The sequence below is a fragment of the Ursus arctos genome, unplaced genomic scaffold (genome assembly GCF_023065955.2).
Source record: "Ursus arctos isolate Adak ecotype North America unplaced genomic scaffold, UrsArc2.0 scaffold_20, whole genome shotgun sequence".
NCBI lineage: Eukaryota > Metazoa > Chordata > Mammalia > Carnivora > Ursidae > Ursus > Ursus arctos.
Genome location: NW_026622875.1, coordinates 32,405,004 through 32,422,935, shown reverse-complemented (window position 1 = coordinate 32,422,935; position 17,932 = coordinate 32,405,004). Strand labels below are relative to the sequence as shown.

Below are 17,932 nucleotides of genomic sequence, written 5' to 3'. Positions count from 1 at the left end.
TAAATGTCAGTCGCTTTCTTTCAGTCATTCAACAAGTACGTGTTGAAGAGCTGCTGGTGCCAAGAACAACCTTGGCAAAGAAATGAAATAAAAGACAGGAAAAGCAGGATTTGCAAATGGCTCTGTACCCCCTAATCAATCCTCAGCACATTTTTACAGCCAGCCAGCCTAGTCATTGAAGGCAGATCTGACATGCGATCCAGTCACCAGTGCCTTTGTCCCCAACAAGAAGCCGCCGCCTACAGAGCGTGTGAAGGCAGGCGGCCAAGACGCGGAGCACAGGAAGGGTTTCGTTTGTGAAGAAACTAACAATTAGTCAGAATTCATACTTAGGATGTTCATTAACATTAAGCAAACATGCCAGATACTCAATTCCCTCAAGCAGTTTTCCTCCTCATCTTCCATTTCCAAACCCAACTTTGACGGTCTGACGAAGCAAGGCTTCGGGCTACAGGAAGGTGAACGAAGACATTAAATATAAAGAATTTTCAAAGTAAAATTATTAGGAATGTGTTTAAATTATAAGTTTATTGAGCATAAGATATAAACGTTGCTATCAAATAAAGATAGCTTACATTTTACACACAAAATGGCATTTTTGCATGATTAGATTTAAGTCTATGTCTCTATTTTCCCTAAGAGGAAAGGAAATCTATATTGACCAATTCAAGATATATCATGAGATAATCAGTTATTAATAAAAGAAAATCAATATAGTAAAAATAATTTAATCAATGAAGTCTTTGTAAAAAATGTATCTTCTGAGTCCATCAGCTGGTTTTTCTTTTAGGCCCCAGCTGGTCACTTAGTTCAGCCTTAAAAAAAAAAAGAAAGAAAGAAAGAAAGAAAGCTGAGTCGAGGTAAATCCATTGTGCCACAAATCACGTCTCTGTTGCTGTCCTGAGTAGATTTCACAGCTTTCTCTTTTCTACCTTTGCCCGCTCCCTACCACCACTTCTCAAAGCAAATGTGTTCTTTGGGAACATGGCTGTTTTCCAGTTGCTTGGAGAAAAAGTCTGTCATTGGAGGTGGGCCACAAATATAGAACAAAGTCTCTTTTGAAATATGATCTCTTATGTCCTTCTCCGTTATTCTTCCTTCTACCAAAATAAACAGAATAAACACCAAATAAGCCAGACATGCCCATACTGAAATGAGGAAGGTCTAACTACAACCCAGCAACAGGGTTAGTTTCCAGTAAGCCAAGCTCAGTGAGTCTAGCGCAGCCTCATTCACACGACGGCTCCTGGTGGTAGCCCCGGGCGCCGGACCCAAGCAGGGAGTGCATCTCCAGGCTCCCTAAGCTTACGGCGAGCAAAGTGGGGAGCTAACAATCATGCACTCTTCAGACAGGGCCAGTCAGCTTCCTGATCTTTGGTAGAGATTCAGAGAACTGGCTTCAGCAAAGTAAATATACTGGTGAGAAATTGTTCCAAGCAAGGGAAACCATGGGTAATTTAAATGACCATTAATGGCAAATGGCATCAATTCAGTCAAGGCTGGAACACAAATTCTTTGTATGCATACTACAGTGGTGACGCAAAGATCCCCTTAAGTATGTGGAAAATAAATTTTTACTATGGGCAGTAAGAACCCTGTATATAATGAGTAAATCCAACCAAATCTCTCCTGATTTTTCCATGATGAATCAGCTCCCAGTTCCCCAGGTAGTGACATTCCCAGCCGGCAACTCCTGACAGGAAAGCATCTACCCTGCACCAGCTGCCAGGGCCACCAAACAACTGTGCGGAGACCGTCAAAATATCTCTAGGGGACTCACCCGTGATGTATGGCTTGAGTTCTGCACTGATTCGTGTTGTCTGTTTTGTAACATGCAAACTGCATGCAATCTTCTCAGGAAATTCATTTACTAAATCGAGGATATTTTTCTGGAATGTCAAACGTATTTGGTCACACTACAATTTTAAAAAATCAAAACAGATGTGCACAACCACTGCCGCTGAACCCCGACTCCCATTCTGCACACGTCTGCCACTCTTCCTCTCTACTCAGGGAGGTATTGTCTGCAGCCTCGCAGGCCAGAGCATTCAGAGTACAGAGGGCTATTTGGCTTTAATTGAAATCTGAATATGCTAACAAGCATATTACTAACTCTCTGGGAGTTTTTTCTTTTCCCTTTTTCTCAAGCATTGGCAATTAAGCAGCAGTTTCACTGACCACAGTTGTGTCTTTTAACTGTTTCTGTTCTTTTGTTCATCCCCGCAGCTGCAAAGCAATCCCGAGTGAAAGCCTTCTCCTGTCAAATGCACTTCCTTTCAACAGACGGAGCCGATGGGGGTTTCATTCACCCGGCGGGGGCCAAACCGCGTGCCCCTCAGCTCCTCCTGTAACGCGCGAGCCCACCCGTAGGTCTGCCTCCACCGATGCTCGGGGCTGTGGCCACCTTTCTGTTCATCCGCCTCCAGATTCAGGCCCACCAACCCCGTCCTGTCCTGTCCTGTCACTTCGCTGGAAGCTTCCTCAACACTAGCTGCTTCGCTGTCCTAAGAAGCGTGGGTTAATTCCCCGTCTGAACATGATTTAGCCGTGCCAAGCCTTCTGTTGCAACAAACTCTTGTAGAGAAGACAGAACTCATGGAAGAAAGTTCCGTGGACAATTCACACCCCGCCACGAGTTTGCTCAGGGCAAGCTGGGAAACGTCCGTCTCTGCCTTACCTTAAACAGCAGCTCACTGGTATTTTGTGCGCTGTAGAATAGCTTTACTGTCCCCATCTCGTAGCCGCTTCCTTTGTCTGCCCGCTCTCGGTGGAGGTCGGCCGCGTGCCGCAGGATGGACAGCAGAGGGTTAATTCCCACTCCTCCTGCAATCAACACGAGGTTTCTAGTGGCGTCTGCAGGCTGCGGGTCAAAGAAGAACTCTCCACCCACTCTCACGGCCACTTCAGCGTCGAGTGTACACTACGGCAGGACAGAAAAGACCCGTAAGTCCTTCGTGGCACAGTCTTACGCCTCACGCTCTTCTTTAAGAAAACGGACGACGTCTACCTGCTGCATTTTCAGCAGTGTTGAGGACTGTTTTTACAGCCGGCTCTCAATTGTCCCAGGGCCCTGTCAACTGGTCCCACTTGTCCATTATATAGGCCATTCGCTACTCTGCCTTTGTGATCCATACTGCACAGCCGCTCCAGAACTGAGAAGAGGGGACTCCCTCAGTCATTGTGCCACTGGTTCCCTTTTAAGGTGATGAACTGGGCTGTGGAAAGAGGCACTGGACTCAGGGGACAGCTCTGAAGCATGAGTTTCCTTTTCTGTGTGGCGCTCGTTTTCTGATCAAGGCCATGGAGCTGAGACAGGCGGGATGGGGCAGGTGTCATTACACTGCGGCTGCCCTGGGCTCATCAGAGAAGACTCTGGGTACCAGGGGGGCTCCCTCCAGGTCACCAGCAGGGCACAGCCAGAGCCACTGCGCAGGCCCGAGGCTGGCACTGAAGTGCTGTTTGGTTCTGTTTGCTTCTCTCCAGAGTGGCAAGAAGAGGCAGCAGAGGCTTCGCTCACCAGGGAGCGACGACCACAACCCCCCCCCTCCAAGGAAAGCACCTATTTGGTGAGGTCACTTAGACCAGAAAAACCACCAGAGCGGAGTGCACTGGTTCTCCACGGGGGTCACAGCGCCCCCAAAAGGGGGTGTTTTGGAAACACGTGGTGATACTTTTTTATGGTCATGATGGTTTGGAAAACCCAACTGACATTTAGAGGGCAGGACCAGAGACGCTAGATGTCTTGTGAAGTTAGCAGTGCCCTGGAGCTGGCTCCCACTGAGCTGATGGTTAAATTTTGAGGAATTTTGTGAACCAGTTTCTCTCTTTTTTTAAAAAAATATTTTATTTATTTGAGAGAGCACACAAGCAGAGAGAGCAGCAGGCAGAGGGGGAGGGAGAAGCAGACACCCTGCTGAGCAGTGAGCCTGATGTGGGGCTTGATTCCAGGACCCTGGGATCATGACCTGAGCCAAAGGCAGACACTAAGCCACCCAGGCGCCATGTGAACCAGTTTCTACTGGTAGTCTGAAATTGGCCACTGAGGGAGTATCTGCAACACAGAAATCAGCAAATGCTGCAAGTCACGACTTTCTGTACTCAGCTGGTTTAGCAGCACATCATTATCACCAACGCACAGGACTGCCCCGTAGAAACTTCTGAATGGCCCGTGGGACATACATGGAGGTGAAAACTGGTTTGTAATGATCTGAGACTAGATCCTAACTCATTTACAAAACACCCAAAGCATTTTGTGTACGGATCTAGTTGAGTCTGAATTTTCCAGAATGTACCCATCGTGTAGATTATACTCTATTGTATCCAGAACATTACCGAGTATTTTCCCTGTTCCCGCCAACCACATCCCCTTGGTAACATGCATGTGTGGTTCTTCGTCCCCACACAACAGCCTGTACCATTTGCCTCCACAGACGGTGTACGCACGCTGATTCTACGCTGAGGAACAGCCATCTGACTACTCCATTCTCTCTTCTGGTTAAGATCTGCCCAACCAGTGATCTAGTGAAACACATAGTCTGTGATTAGGAATCCCCCCCCCCCATTTTTTTAATTTCTCCTTGGCATTACACTTAGAGAATTAGGCCACCAACAAAACAAAACAAAACAAAACAACCCTTTCATGTGTTGATTACATTAACTTTGGATTTCATTTCAGAGTAGTTCTAGAAAGAGGGCATTGGATCTGACAGGGTTGAGACCTCTAGTTTGGAGAAAATGTACTGATGTAGGTGTCAGAAGGCTGAATTTTAATCACAGCCTGTGAAATCCATCAAGTTCCTTCATGTCCCTGACCTCTGCTGCCGCATCTGTTAAATGGGTACCAACACTTGTCCTGCTCACCTCACAGGGCTGTGGTGGCCATCACATGACACCCAGTGGGGAAGAACTCCTTGCTGGCATCGAGCTCTATTATAGGAGGGGGTTTTAGTCACTGAAGCTGCCAGGAAAGAAAAAGTGCTGGGGGTGCCTGCTCCCTTCGTCCCCGTCACTAAAAAACAATCTAGAACTAAAGAAATTTATATGAAGAGCAAAGGTTTGCTCATTACATGTTCCTGATGTAAATCAATGAAATGAACTCCCTCCTAAGAAGCAGTAAGTTATCGTGTGCTTTTTAAAGACCAAGTTCTCGGGGCGTCTGGGTAGCGCAGTGGTTAGGCGTCTGCCTTCGGCTCAGGGCGTGATCCCGGCGTTCTGGGTTCGAGTCCCACATCAGGCTCCTCCACTAAGAGCCTGCTTCTTCCTCTCCCACTCCCCCTGCTTGTGTTCCCTCTCTCGCTGGCTGTCTCTGTCTGTCAAATAAATAAATAAAATCTTTAAAAAAATAAATAAATAAAGACCAAGTTCTCAGAATTCACTCCTTGGCACCCTGCATGGCAGGGAGGCAGCTAAGTACTTTTTGACATGAATTTAATTTGGGGCTTTACAACTTACAGAAGAAGTTAAATCTTAAAGAAGAGTTAGTCTCAGAGAAATATAAGAAAAAACAAAAATTATTTTAATTCACAAGAGACGTCCTTTCTAGTAAAGAACTATCAAATGAAGGGAAATCCTTTCTCTGAAGTAAAAGAAAAACATCTAAACTTAACAATTTTAAATATGTGGGCTGTTTTTACATGAAGATGGTTAAGTGGGTTTTCATTTCGACACAAGAAATGAGCAGCCAGGGAGCATTCTGTCAGAAGTAAGTACCATCTAGGAATTACTACACTGGCCACCAAAGTGCTTTAAAATGCCCCTCCTTCTTCAAAAACAGAAACTATGGAATGAGAAGTTCTGCCTAATGATGCCAACAGATTTAATCTCCCTGTCCCCTCCCTCCTCATCTTGTTTGCCTGTAGACCTCTTTTTTATCCGTAAGAATCAAAGAATAAAAGTGACTAAGAAATGCGAGAGAAATCATTTTCTCCAATGGTCATCTTTAGCAGGATTAGTAAGGACAACAAAGCCTTTGGGGTACTGTTTTTAGAAACCAGAGTATTTTCAAAACCCTAAAGTTGGGGCAAAAAAAAAAAAAAAAAAGTGCCTGCCATCTCCTTAGTGACAAAATAATCTTACACAGATCTATCTTCTCATTTGCCAGCATCTGGAAAGAATGAAAAGCCATCTTTGTCTTTTATTGATCAATAAAAGCTGCCAAGGTGGCATGAACACAACCCTCCAAGTGCCGTACGCTGTAATACGGAAGTGAGTAAAAGGACATTACTTTCGATTACACGGCCATGTTTTGGGTATAGATTTTCTACTTGTGAAATAAACAACTTTTCCACAGCAACGGGAGCCCAGCACACAATAGCTGTCTAGAACCCTTCACCCTGCCAGGAGCCTGAGCCAAAGCAGATAAAATAAAGGAAGACATTTATGGCACTTTATCCCATGTCCCAACAGAGCAGCCTGCTGCCACCCGGACACTCACGTGCCTCCATTGTCCACTCTAATAGCTTAATACGACAAATCCTCAGGAGGAAAATAGCCACCTGAGAATGGTTCCAAGAAAAATCTGACTTCATAAAGGCTGTCTGCAACTCCCACGGGCAGAGCGGAGCAGGCACTACAATTAAAATGTGCATTCAAGCAACGCCACTTGGGAGATTTTCTACAGCCTCTAAGAATAAGTTCCTTCACTGAAATGCCAATGAGGCATGAAACCAAGCAGGGAGCTGGGGACCAGGACCAGGTCAGGGCACGTGGGAGGCAGATAACCAGAGGGTGCTCGTGGCACTAGGAGCCAAAATGGCCAAGCTCATTGTTAACCCTGGGCAAAGGGCACGTGGAAACCTTGCTGGCCCCACCCCCACGGCATTGTTTAGAGACTCAGGATACAGCCTACAGACAGCAAAGGGTGGAAAATCCGAAGAGAATCTAAAAAGGAATGAGGCAGCTGAGGACACATGGAAGGAATGACTCAGAAGGTCGGAGGGTAAAAATGTGACAGGATACACTTAGAATGGAAATGCTAAGGCAAGCAGCTGCCTTATTCTGAACAGATACAACTTGACATGTAAACCATAATTAGAATAGACATTTTTTATGCCCATATAGATTTAAAAACCGTTTTAAAAAAATTATCTTACAGTAAAACTTTTTTGGGGAGGTTGGGAGAGGGAGGATAGTTCTGTGGATTTTAACACACACACAGATCTGCCTAACTACCACCAAAACCAAGATGCAGGATAGTTCAGTCACCCCCAAAACCTCCCTCTGCTTTCCCTCTATGCTCACTCCTTTCCCTACCCCAACCCCTGTTAACCACTCATCTGTTTTCCATCATTGTATTTCTGTCTTCCAGAGTGTGACAAAAATGGGATTATAGAGTATGTAACCTTCGAGACTGGCTTTTTTCACTCACTATGTGGCCTCTGAGACTCACCCAAGTGGAATGCATCAATGGTTCGTCCATTTTTACTGCTGAATATAACAATACATCATATGAATGGATCACAATTTGTTTACCCGTTCACCTCTTGAGGGACATTTGGGTTGTTTCCAGTTTTTGATAATAACGAATAGAACCACTATAAATGTTCACGTACAGGTTTTTATATGAACAGAGCTTTCTGTTTCTCTAGAATAAAGATCCAGGTGCAGTATAACTAGGACTTATGATAAATGTATATTAAATTTCATACAAAGCTACCAAAATGTTTTCCAGATTGGCAGCAGTGGCTAGCATTCCTGCTAGAATATAAGCTATATAAGAGAGTTCCAGTCACTCCACATCCTTACCAGCACTTGGTATTGTCACAATTTTTAACTTTAGTCATTCTAATAGGTGTGTAGAGATATCCCCCTCTCTCCGGTTTTAGTCTGCATTTCTCTAATGATGGTCAACATCTTGTCATTGCTTACTCGCTGTCCTTATATCCTTTTTAGCGAAGTGTCTTTTGCCCGTTTTTAAATTATAGCTTGTTTTCCTTCTGCTGACTTTTGAGAGTTCTTTATGCATTCTGGATATTATATATCCTTTGTTGGATATCTGACGTGCAAATAACTTTCTCCGAGTCTGTAGCTTGTTTCTTAAAATTCTATTAACAGTGTCTTTTGCAGGAAAACATTTTTCATTTTGATTAAGTCAAATATATCAATCTCCTCTTCTACGGATCTGGCTTTTGGTGTCACGTCCTAACACACCTACCCTCAAGTTCAGAATATGTCCTATGTTTTCTTCTAAAATTGTTATGATTTTGTGTCTTCTATTTAGATCTATAACCTATTTTGTGGGAATTTTCAACATGAAGTAGGACACTTAGAACAAAACTGTTTTTGTTGCATATGGATAAACAACTGTTCAGTACTGTATACGTGCTGAAAAGGTCATCCTTTCGCCACTGAATTTCTTTAGCACTGTCGTCAAAAATCAAATGGCCGTGTGTGTGCTGGTCTACTTCTGAACTCTTTATTCTGTTCCATCAATTTATGTGTCCATCCCTTTACCAATACCACACTATTTTAATTACCATAGCTTTATTTTAATCTTAAATGTGAGCAATGTGATTCTTGCCACTTTATTCTTTTTCAAACTGTTTTAGCTCTTCTAGTCCCTTTGCCCTTCCATATAAATTTTACCATCGGTTTATCTATAGCTACAATATTTGTAATGGTACATGCCTTTCTGGCAAAGGAGAAAAGAAAATGTCTGGGATGGGATGAAGGGTGTTGGTAAATACAGAAGGCACACTCGAGAAATAAAAGGGATGGTCAAAAACTAAGAAGACAAACAACTGATTTGTGCTGAGCTCATTCTTTGTTATCAGAGCTCTCAGATGTAGTGGACAGTCAGCTTCCGGAGGACTGTGTTGAGTCCTGTGGTGAAACAGAGCTATTAGCAGCAAATGTGGGTTCCCTCTCAGGACCCCGTGTGAGGAGCTCTCCAGAGAGGCAATAGCACCACGGACTGAGCAGCGCTCAGCTCCGGGCACAAGCGGGATGTAATCAGAACTCGCTTCCTTTCCAAATGACAGAATGATAGTTCAATTCCTCTTACTGAGGATAGTCAGGATAAAATAATGATTTATAGATTTACCATTTACAAGACATACAGACAGAGAGCCAATGTAAAAAAACTTACATATAAAGTAAAATGTTTCAGTACTAAAGTAGTGTTCAACTGAACACTGGTAACCCAGAAGACATTTTCAGATCCCAAAGTATCTTTAGTCTTCCTTAACGCATGAAAAAGATCCTGCTTCTCTATTATGGAGCCTGACTTCTGGATGTGGGGGAGCTCTTTATGAGCATGTACCCTTCCCACTCAAGCCTAGGTTTCTTAAGGGCATTAAGTGAGCTGAACACAAATTTCGTGGGTAGGCAGAGATGCCCAGATCTCCACGTTTAAACAGCTTTGCTCACCTGATTGTGAATCCAGAGAGCAGGAGGGTGGTTCGTATATTTCACTGCCAACTCTATCATTCTCTCTTGTTCTAGCAGTCTGGGGCTGGAGCATATTGAGAACCCACCAACCACAGAGACTCCTGGGATAAAGAAATCAATCCTAAAAGGAAAGGCAAATAAACCTGTTGTTGAAGCAATTTTAAAAGTGGGCAACAAGATAAGTAAAACCGACAAACTTTAAGCTAGTTAAGAAAAAAAGAGAAAAGACAAAATTAGTAAAATCAAGAATGGAAGAGGGGACATCATCGCCAACCTTACCAAAACAGAGAAGATTATTACAGCAATTCCATGAACAACTGTATGACAAAAATTCAGACAACTTAGATGAAATGCATACATTCCTAGAAGGCCATAAGTTACCAAATTGGACTCAAGAAGAAAGAGAAAATCTGAACAGACCCATAACAAGTAAATAGTTTCAGTAATTTCAAAACTTCTAGAAAGAAAAGGATAAGCATCACTGGTGAATTCTACCAAACATTTAAAGAACGCTAATCTTTTACAAACTCTTCCCAAAAAAACAGAAAAGAACATTTACCAACTCATTCTATAAGGCCAGTATTACTCTTCTACCAAAACCAGACAAAGATATAACAAGAAAAGAAACTACAGTTCAATATCCCTTGCAAATATAGATGCAAAAATCCCAGGAATACTAGGTTGGCTTAACATCTGAAAATCAATCAGTGAAATACATCATTTAGTAGAATAATGGACAAAACCCAGGTATCATTCTCAACAGATGCAGAAAAGGCATCTGGCAATATTTAAGATGCTTACATAATAAAAATACTCAACAAACTACAAATAACTGGGAACTTCCTCAGTCGAATAAAGGACATCTACAAAACAGCCAACATTTAATGGTAAAAAGCTACAAGTTTCTCCCCTAAAGACAGAAACAAGACAAGGATGTCTGTTCCTACCACTTCTTTTCAACGTTGTACTAGAGGGTCTAACCAAGGCAATTAAGCAAGAAAATGAAAAAAAAGGTATCGAGAAGAGAGAGGAATAAATTGCAGATGACATATATATATAGTTGTATATAGAAAATCCTAAGGAATCTACTATAAGGATATTAGAACTAATAAGCAAGTTCAAATAACGTTACAGACTACAAGACTAATAAAAATCAATTATATTTTTATTCACTAGCAGTTAACAATCTAAATGTGAAATTAAGTAAAATAATTTTATTTATAATAGCATAAAAAAGAATAAAACAACTGGGAATAAATTTAACAAAAGACGTATATAAGACATGCATACTAAAAACTACAAAACATTATGGAGAAAAATCTGGGAAGATCTAAATAAAGAGATCTAATGTTCACAGACTGAAAGACTTAATAATATTAAGATGGCAATACGCTCCAAATTGATCTACAGATTCAATGCAATACCTATCAAAACTCCAGCTGGTTTCTTTGCAGAAACCGGCAAGTTGATCATAAAATTAATGTGGAAATTCAGGGAACTCAGACTCACCAAAACAATCTGGAAAAAGAAGAACAAATCTGGAGAACTCATACCTTCTGATTTCAAAACTTACCATAAAGCTACAGTAATGAAGACATTGTAGTACCGGCATAAGGACAGGCACATAGATCAATGACAAAAGAACTGCAAGTGCAGAGGTAAACTCTTAAATACATGATCAATTAACTTTTGACAAGGGTAACAACACAAAAGAACAGTCTTTTCAACAAACCTTGCTGGGACAACTGGATATCCAAACGTAAAAAGAATGAAGTTGGACCCCCACCTCACACCATATATAAAAATTAGCTCAAAATGGGTCACAGACTTAAAGGTAGGAGCTAAAATAACAAACTCTTAGAAGACTTACACAGGAGTAACTCTTCATGGCAATGGTTACTTCTAGATATGATACCAAACACAAAGGTCAAAGAAAAATTGGAGAAATTAGCCTGCAACAAAATTAAATACTTTGTGCTACAAATGATACCATCATTAAAAGAAAACCCACAGAATGGGAGGAAATATTTTCAAATCATATATCTGATAAGGAATTTGTATACAGAAAATACAGAAAAATTTGTATACAGAAAATTGAATTTGTATAAGCATTTCTTCAAAGATATATAAATGGCAAATAAGCACGTAAATAGATGTTCAACATCATTAGTTATTAGGAAGATGCAAATCAAAATCACAAGAGCTATCACTTCATACTCACTAGGATTGATGGCTAATTAAACCGACAGTAGTATTAGTAAGCATCTTGAGAAACCAGTACCCTTATACACTGCTCGTGGGAATGTAAAATGGCGTAGCCACTTGGGAAAACAGTTTGCAGTGTCTCAAAATGTTAAACAGAGTTACCATATGACCATCAACTCCACTCTTAAATACTCAAGAGAAATGAAAATATATGTCCATTCAAAAACACATACATGAATATTTATAGCAGCATTATTGATAATAGCCTAAAAGTGAAAACAATCTAAATTTTCATCAACTGATGAATGTATAAAGAAAATATGGTATATCCACAATGGAATGAAGTACTGATACATGCCAACAGAGATGCACATTAAAATTACGTTAATAGGGGCGCCTGGGTGGCACAGCGGTTAAGCATCTGCCTTCGGCTCAGGGCGTGATCCCAGCGTTATGGGATCGAGCCCCACATCAGGCTCCTCCGCTATGAGCCTGCTTCTTCCTCTCCCACTCCCCCTGCTTGTGTTCCCTCTCTCTCTGGCTGTCTCTATCTCTGTCAAATAAATAAATACAATCTTTAAAAAAATAAAATAAAATAAAATTACGTTAATAGAAAGAAGCCAGTCACAAAAAGGATCACCTATTGTATAATTCCATTGATATGAGATGTCCAGAACAGGCAAATCCATTAAGACAGAAAGTAGAACAGTGGTTGTCGAAGCAGGTGAGGATGGGGAGTAAATGATAGTACAGGGTTTCTTTCTGGGATGAAGAGAATGTTGTAAAATTTTGTTGTGTTGATGGCTGCAAAATTCTGTGAAAATACTAAAACCCACTGAATTGTAAACTATAAATGGGTGACTTTTATGACAGGTATAGTATACCCCAATAAGATGGTTTTTTAAAAGTGTAAAAAAAAAAAAAAAAAAAGAAACAAAAAAAAAAACAAAAAACAAAACCCAAAAAAACAGGCAGCAAAAACTCTTTCACTGACATTTTACAAATTAAAATGCTGATGTGACCTTCTAAATTCCAAAAGTCTTGTGTTTCCTTTTCTTCTAACCATATTCCTATAGTCTAGAACTGTTGCCAGTTTCAAGCCTTTGATACTTCTATGCCAGAGAAAATCTTTTTTGGTGGGGATTCTAGGAAATGCAACAAACCTAGTTATGACCAAGGAAAGAAACATTTATTTGAACCTGGGATCAAAAAATTCTCCTACCAATGTCTAGAAAACAAACATCTAATCTAGATGTTTCTCAGCTATCAAAGAGCAAAAGTATCATTTATCCCCCTTATTTTACATATCCCCAGGAGCCTTACATGAAAAGCACACGATGTTCTCTACTGATTTGATTTATGACCTTAAAAGATGTTCTCTTCTGATCTTTGGCCTTAAACATCTGGACATTTTTTTGAGTCTTAAAAAACCAGTTCTGGATTGGAAGTGCCCCAGAAAAGGTCTCCAGCCTACTTTTGTCTACATTCGTTTAATTCTTTCCCATCAGTACTTTGATTTCCTTCTCATTTCAGACAAGATATAAATCTAAAAAGACTATAGTTAATATTAATACAGTTGCCGTATGCTTTCAAAGAAGAAGTATAATAGTATCTCCACAGCTTCCACGTCTAAAAAAATAAGTTAATCAACGAGCCACTCTTGCGGCTTCATCTCCTGAACTATAGCGCCCTCTGCTGCTTGATGTTGATAAAGACCATTCTCTCAGGTGAGTGAAAGGAGAGAACCTTCTCTAGTAACTTTGGGAAGTAACCTTTAAAAAAAAAAAGGACCCCTTCATTAAATGCTACAGAATTCAAATGACATAAAAACTTCATCTGAATGGATTTTTTAAAAAATGCATGATACATATTTAATAAAGCATCTGCCCAAGAAACACTTAAGTTTTAAACACACACACATACACGCACACACTTAAAAATGCCCTTTGCAAGATTAGCATTCTTGAAGCCAAGAGGTGAGGCACCGACTACACTCTCATATGAGCGAATATAAGAACCGCGAGGAAGAGCCTAATTCTGTAGTGCAGCCACGTATCCATACCCACCTGTGACACACAACTGTCCTGCCCACAGATGCACCCCCGGGGCCTGGCACAGAGCAGACCCACAAATCGTGGCCAAATGTCAGTGCTTCACCACGAGATCCTAAAACTCTTCAGTCCGCAGCTGGAGGCTCGGAGCCCCTCCCTCATCCCTTGTGCGAACACTACAGACAGCGCCTGCTTACCATGTACAGGCACCGTGGTCAGTGCTGGAGGTGAAGACGCAAGTCTGCACTCCTGCCCTCAATAAACACCCTAATCGGAGGAAAACTAACAAAGAAATATAATGACATGGACCATGACAAAATCTGCTTAGAGGAGAGAAAATACCCATCATTTGAGACCTGTATGGAAGAACTGGTACTTAGCAAGGATTTCTTCGTAGCTCCAACATATGTTATTCTGATTTCATCAGGAAACTACTAATAAGACCACTATTTTATTTTTAAAAAATCTGCTTGGAGGGGAGGAAAGCAGAGGAAGAAGCAGTCAATTCTCCAGGCATGGAGGAACTGACAAAGACTTCACAGAGGAGTCTTAAAAGACACATAGCACTCGCCCGCCAAGCACGGAGGAGGCCACAGTCTGAACAAGGACACCAAGGAATGCAGCACTTTCTCTGTGTGGTCACGTGAGAGGCAGGGCTGCCCAACACGACACAGTCTGAACAAGGACACCAAGGAATGCAGCACTTTCTCTGTGTGGTCACGTGAGAGGCAGGGCTGCCCAACACGGCCATGTAAGTTAGATACTGTCTACAACGCAGCGGCCCTGCTAGAGGGAAGGGGTCGAGTCTTCTTTCTCTTATCTTACTCCTCTCATCTATTTCTTCTTGGAGTCCCTCTCTTAGTCGCTTTCAAACATGAAAACTTACGTTATTTTATATGAAGTCAGAACACACCTTGCTCTTTCCAAAAATGGTTTGGCCTTGCTTCCGCTCAGTCCTGTGCAAGCCCAAGTGTGTGTACTGACGAGGCTGGAGGGGCGCCATCATAGTGGAGATGCGCACGCATCCTCTCCTACTTGCCCTGCTGCTCTTCCAAACAACAGCAGGGAAACTGGCCAAGGAACAAAGAATTGGAATCTGTCCCCTGGGCCTCACCAACACAGATGACTTAACTAAGTGAAACACTAGCTATAACAAAAAGCAGAAGCAAACTAATAAAATTAAACATTAGGCATTGTGTTAAACACCTGACATATCGCAAGACAAAGGAATATTACTATTCCCTCTTTAAAGACATGGGAACTGAAGCCCGGAGAAAGGAGGAAACTACCCACGTTACAGAGCTAGAAAAGCCCGCATGTGAGTCACGCAGTCTCCAGAGCACTAGGCATGTGGCACTGTGGTAGAGACTCCCTCAGGGGATGGACCCAGCCCACAGCAGTGAGTGCCATAGGAACACTGAATCTCTAAATTCAGGCACTCGCACACTCCGTGAGGACTGCTGGTGGCACACTCCAGCCCCAGGAGAGTATCCCAATCTTGCTGTCAACAGGAAGGAGAACTTCTGAGAAGGTCAAGAGTGGGACTCACCAAGGAGCTAAGGGCTAGGCAGTGGATCTACTGGTGATAGAAGCCTAAAAGGTTTCGTCATGCTCCTGTGAGTGATGGTTTTGAGGAAGTACCTTCTTTTGGCCTTTCTCTTTAGACTGATTTCTTGAGTTCCTGGAACTGGTTTCCCAGTACAGGAATTAGTCCCCTCTGGAGGGTCCAGTAAGAACACAGTATAGCACAGGAAGAGGCCCAGACGTCGCTCTCTGGTCTACACTGAAGGTTCTACCTAGAGCTCCTTGCCCAAAGCTCCAGAGCATTCATTCATTTATTTAGAGGATGGTCTAGAGCCTCCTTCTCGGTTTGGAAGGTGTCAGAGGTGGCCAGTGGTCAGGAATTCACAGATGTGGGATCATGGCCTAATCTCTGACCCCAAAGATAAGCCCGAGAACAATCTTCTCTTTTATCTCTAGCAGCACTCTACTCTGATAATCCTAACTGTACAGACTGGATTGGCAGCCACATCCATAATCTCCCTCTCCCTGATCCTTGCCCTCTTCCCCCAAATGCCACATGGAGCTTACTGCCAAGCCATTGATCTAAGAGAGCACAGAGCAAAAGCCACCCCAGCAACAGCACAGAAGATGCAGCCATCACCGACCTAAGCAAATGGCCATTCTGTAACCGAGAAGTCAAATATCCAAGGGAACTTACAACCCCCAGAGCTATACAATAAGTCAGTGGTAAGGGAGCAATCTTGTCAAAGGGGAGGCTCCAATGCCGGGAATGAGTGCTGATGGGCACCTGGCAGGGAAAGGTCAATTCTAAATAGCCAGAGAGGACCACCCTGCCATCTGCCCTCTGCAGCAGGAGTCTGCCAGGCGCATTCTAAAACCAGTCCTGACATCAGTGAGATTACCAAACCCATGCATCGATATGGGGTATGGAACACCAACCCTGAAAAATTTTACCTCGAGGATCACAAGGGAACCCTATTTCTATATACATTACTAAAAATACCACTAGATATTTTTCTGAGGCGGTAACTACAGTTTGCAAGTGCTAATATACTTGCGGGCACACCAAGGTAGCAGCATTATAAACCAGTGCCCGGGCTTTCTCTACTCAGGAGTCTTGGCGCAGTTCAGAGTTGAGGGCCCAGAGACAATGCCGCACACAGGACCCAAACACTTCCACAGAAGGGAAATACGGAAAGACAGATCATTACAATTAAAGTTTCCACTTTTCAATGTAATAACGGCTAAACTATTTTTGAAGGGTAAAAATGTTGCCCGCCCCCCTAAAACAGCCCAAATGCATTTAATATGTATCACTGAACATGTGCAAAGATTGCAGTAAATTGCTTCACAAACGCAAATTATTGCAATCAGCATCTTGTTTTCTAGTTCTAAATTCAAAGGCAAACTATTAACACAAGACTGCTAACTCTTGCTATTATCACACATCCTTCTTCTAACAAAACCACATTTCCAGATGGACTGCCAAAATTAGTCAAGTGACTCCTAAGAAACACTACCAAGATTGACATGCCAGAAATTCACTTAGAAATGAATGCTTTATTTAAATAAAGGAAACATACACCCAAACACACCTTTCCTAAGGAATACAAGCTGCTTTATTTACAATTCCACTTGAATTGAAACTCAGTGAAGCCATTCGCAGGAACAGTGGGGACAGCTGGGCTGTTACCCTGTCAGGATTCTGACTAGTCCTATGTGTCAAATCGGGCAGAATCAGGAGTGTGGTGCAGACCGGGCCTGATTGGGGGATCCTGATAATAAATTCAGCAAAATATTTAAACTCAACTCAGACAAGTGATGCAGGAAATTGTCGAGAGGGTGGTCAGTTCCGTGACCTAACTGGGTATTCTTCTTTTCAGACTGCTGTTTTTACTCTGTATTTGCCATAATGACTAATTTTTAAAAATGTATCAATCCCCAGCAACAAATAATCAAGCAGATTACATTATTCCAGTGCATTCTATCATAGCAACCATTTCTGAAGAGCGTAATTATCAGAGTTATCAGGTCCGTGGCTCAGAACTATGCTTTATTTCAATCTACAAAACTCAAGGCGGCAATTTTCATATACGCCTGAGAAGGTCAAGGGCTCAACACGAAGGCGAGCTCGGAGGCGGGGAAAGGAATCAAATTTGCCATGCCCAATGGGGATGGTCTAGAATCCCTATTCCTCAGGAGAAACAGCTAGCCACAGGAGTCCTTCCATTTGCCAGCACCTTCTTGAACACACAAACCCTACGGAAACAGAAAAGCCACTTACCACTGGCCAGCTTTGAAAGAAAAGTCTTTATCAGCAACAAGCAGGCGGAGCCTCTTCACCGACGGCGACTCAGCAGCAGCCCCGCACACCTTAGCAGCCGACACGACCTAGAGCCAAAAGATGAACCGTGGCTGAGCCTGTGTGTCTACACATCAGGAACAAACCGTGGCTTTCTGGTAACTTAGGTTTTTTGAAATCTACGAAGATGTGATTTTTGAAAACTGTAAGACAAGGAAGAGCACACGTTGCTTTAAAACGCTGAACAGATTCAATTCCCTTATTTTTGAGAGACTCGCTGTCATATTAATTGAATTTTACTCTGCATATAAAAATCATCTCTTAAAGGGGCTGCTTAGTAAGTGTTCTTGGTTGAGCATCTAATGTCCCATGCAGCAGGCTGGGTCATCTGGGAAGAGCTGAGAGGAAGGGAGCCCTGTGAGCCACCTGCCTGGCGTCCACATTCTCCATCAGTACGACATAC

General features: G+C 42.4%; 1 protein-coding gene across 2 annotated transcripts in view; it reads right to left on the bottom strand.

Moving 5' to 3' along the window:
• Positions 1–509: 509 nt before the first annotated feature.
• OXNAD1 (oxidoreductase NAD binding domain containing 1) overlaps positions 510–17,932 on the bottom strand; it is a 39,074-nt gene continuing 21,651 nt past the window's right edge. For both annotated transcript variants that reach the window (XM_026496958.4, XM_026496959.4), the window contains 5 exons: positions 17,452–17,558; positions 9,367–9,508; positions 2,678–2,920; positions 1,781–1,889; positions 510–1,100 (listed from right to left, as the gene is read on the bottom strand). In XM_026496958.4, coding sequence (XP_026352743.2) covers positions 946–1,100; positions 1,781–1,889; positions 2,678–2,920; positions 9,367–9,508; positions 17,452–17,558 — 756 coding nt within the window. In that variant the 3' untranslated portion in view covers positions 510–945. The remainder of the gene's footprint in view (positions 1,101–1,780; positions 1,890–2,677; positions 2,921–9,366; positions 9,509–17,451; positions 17,559–17,932) is intronic.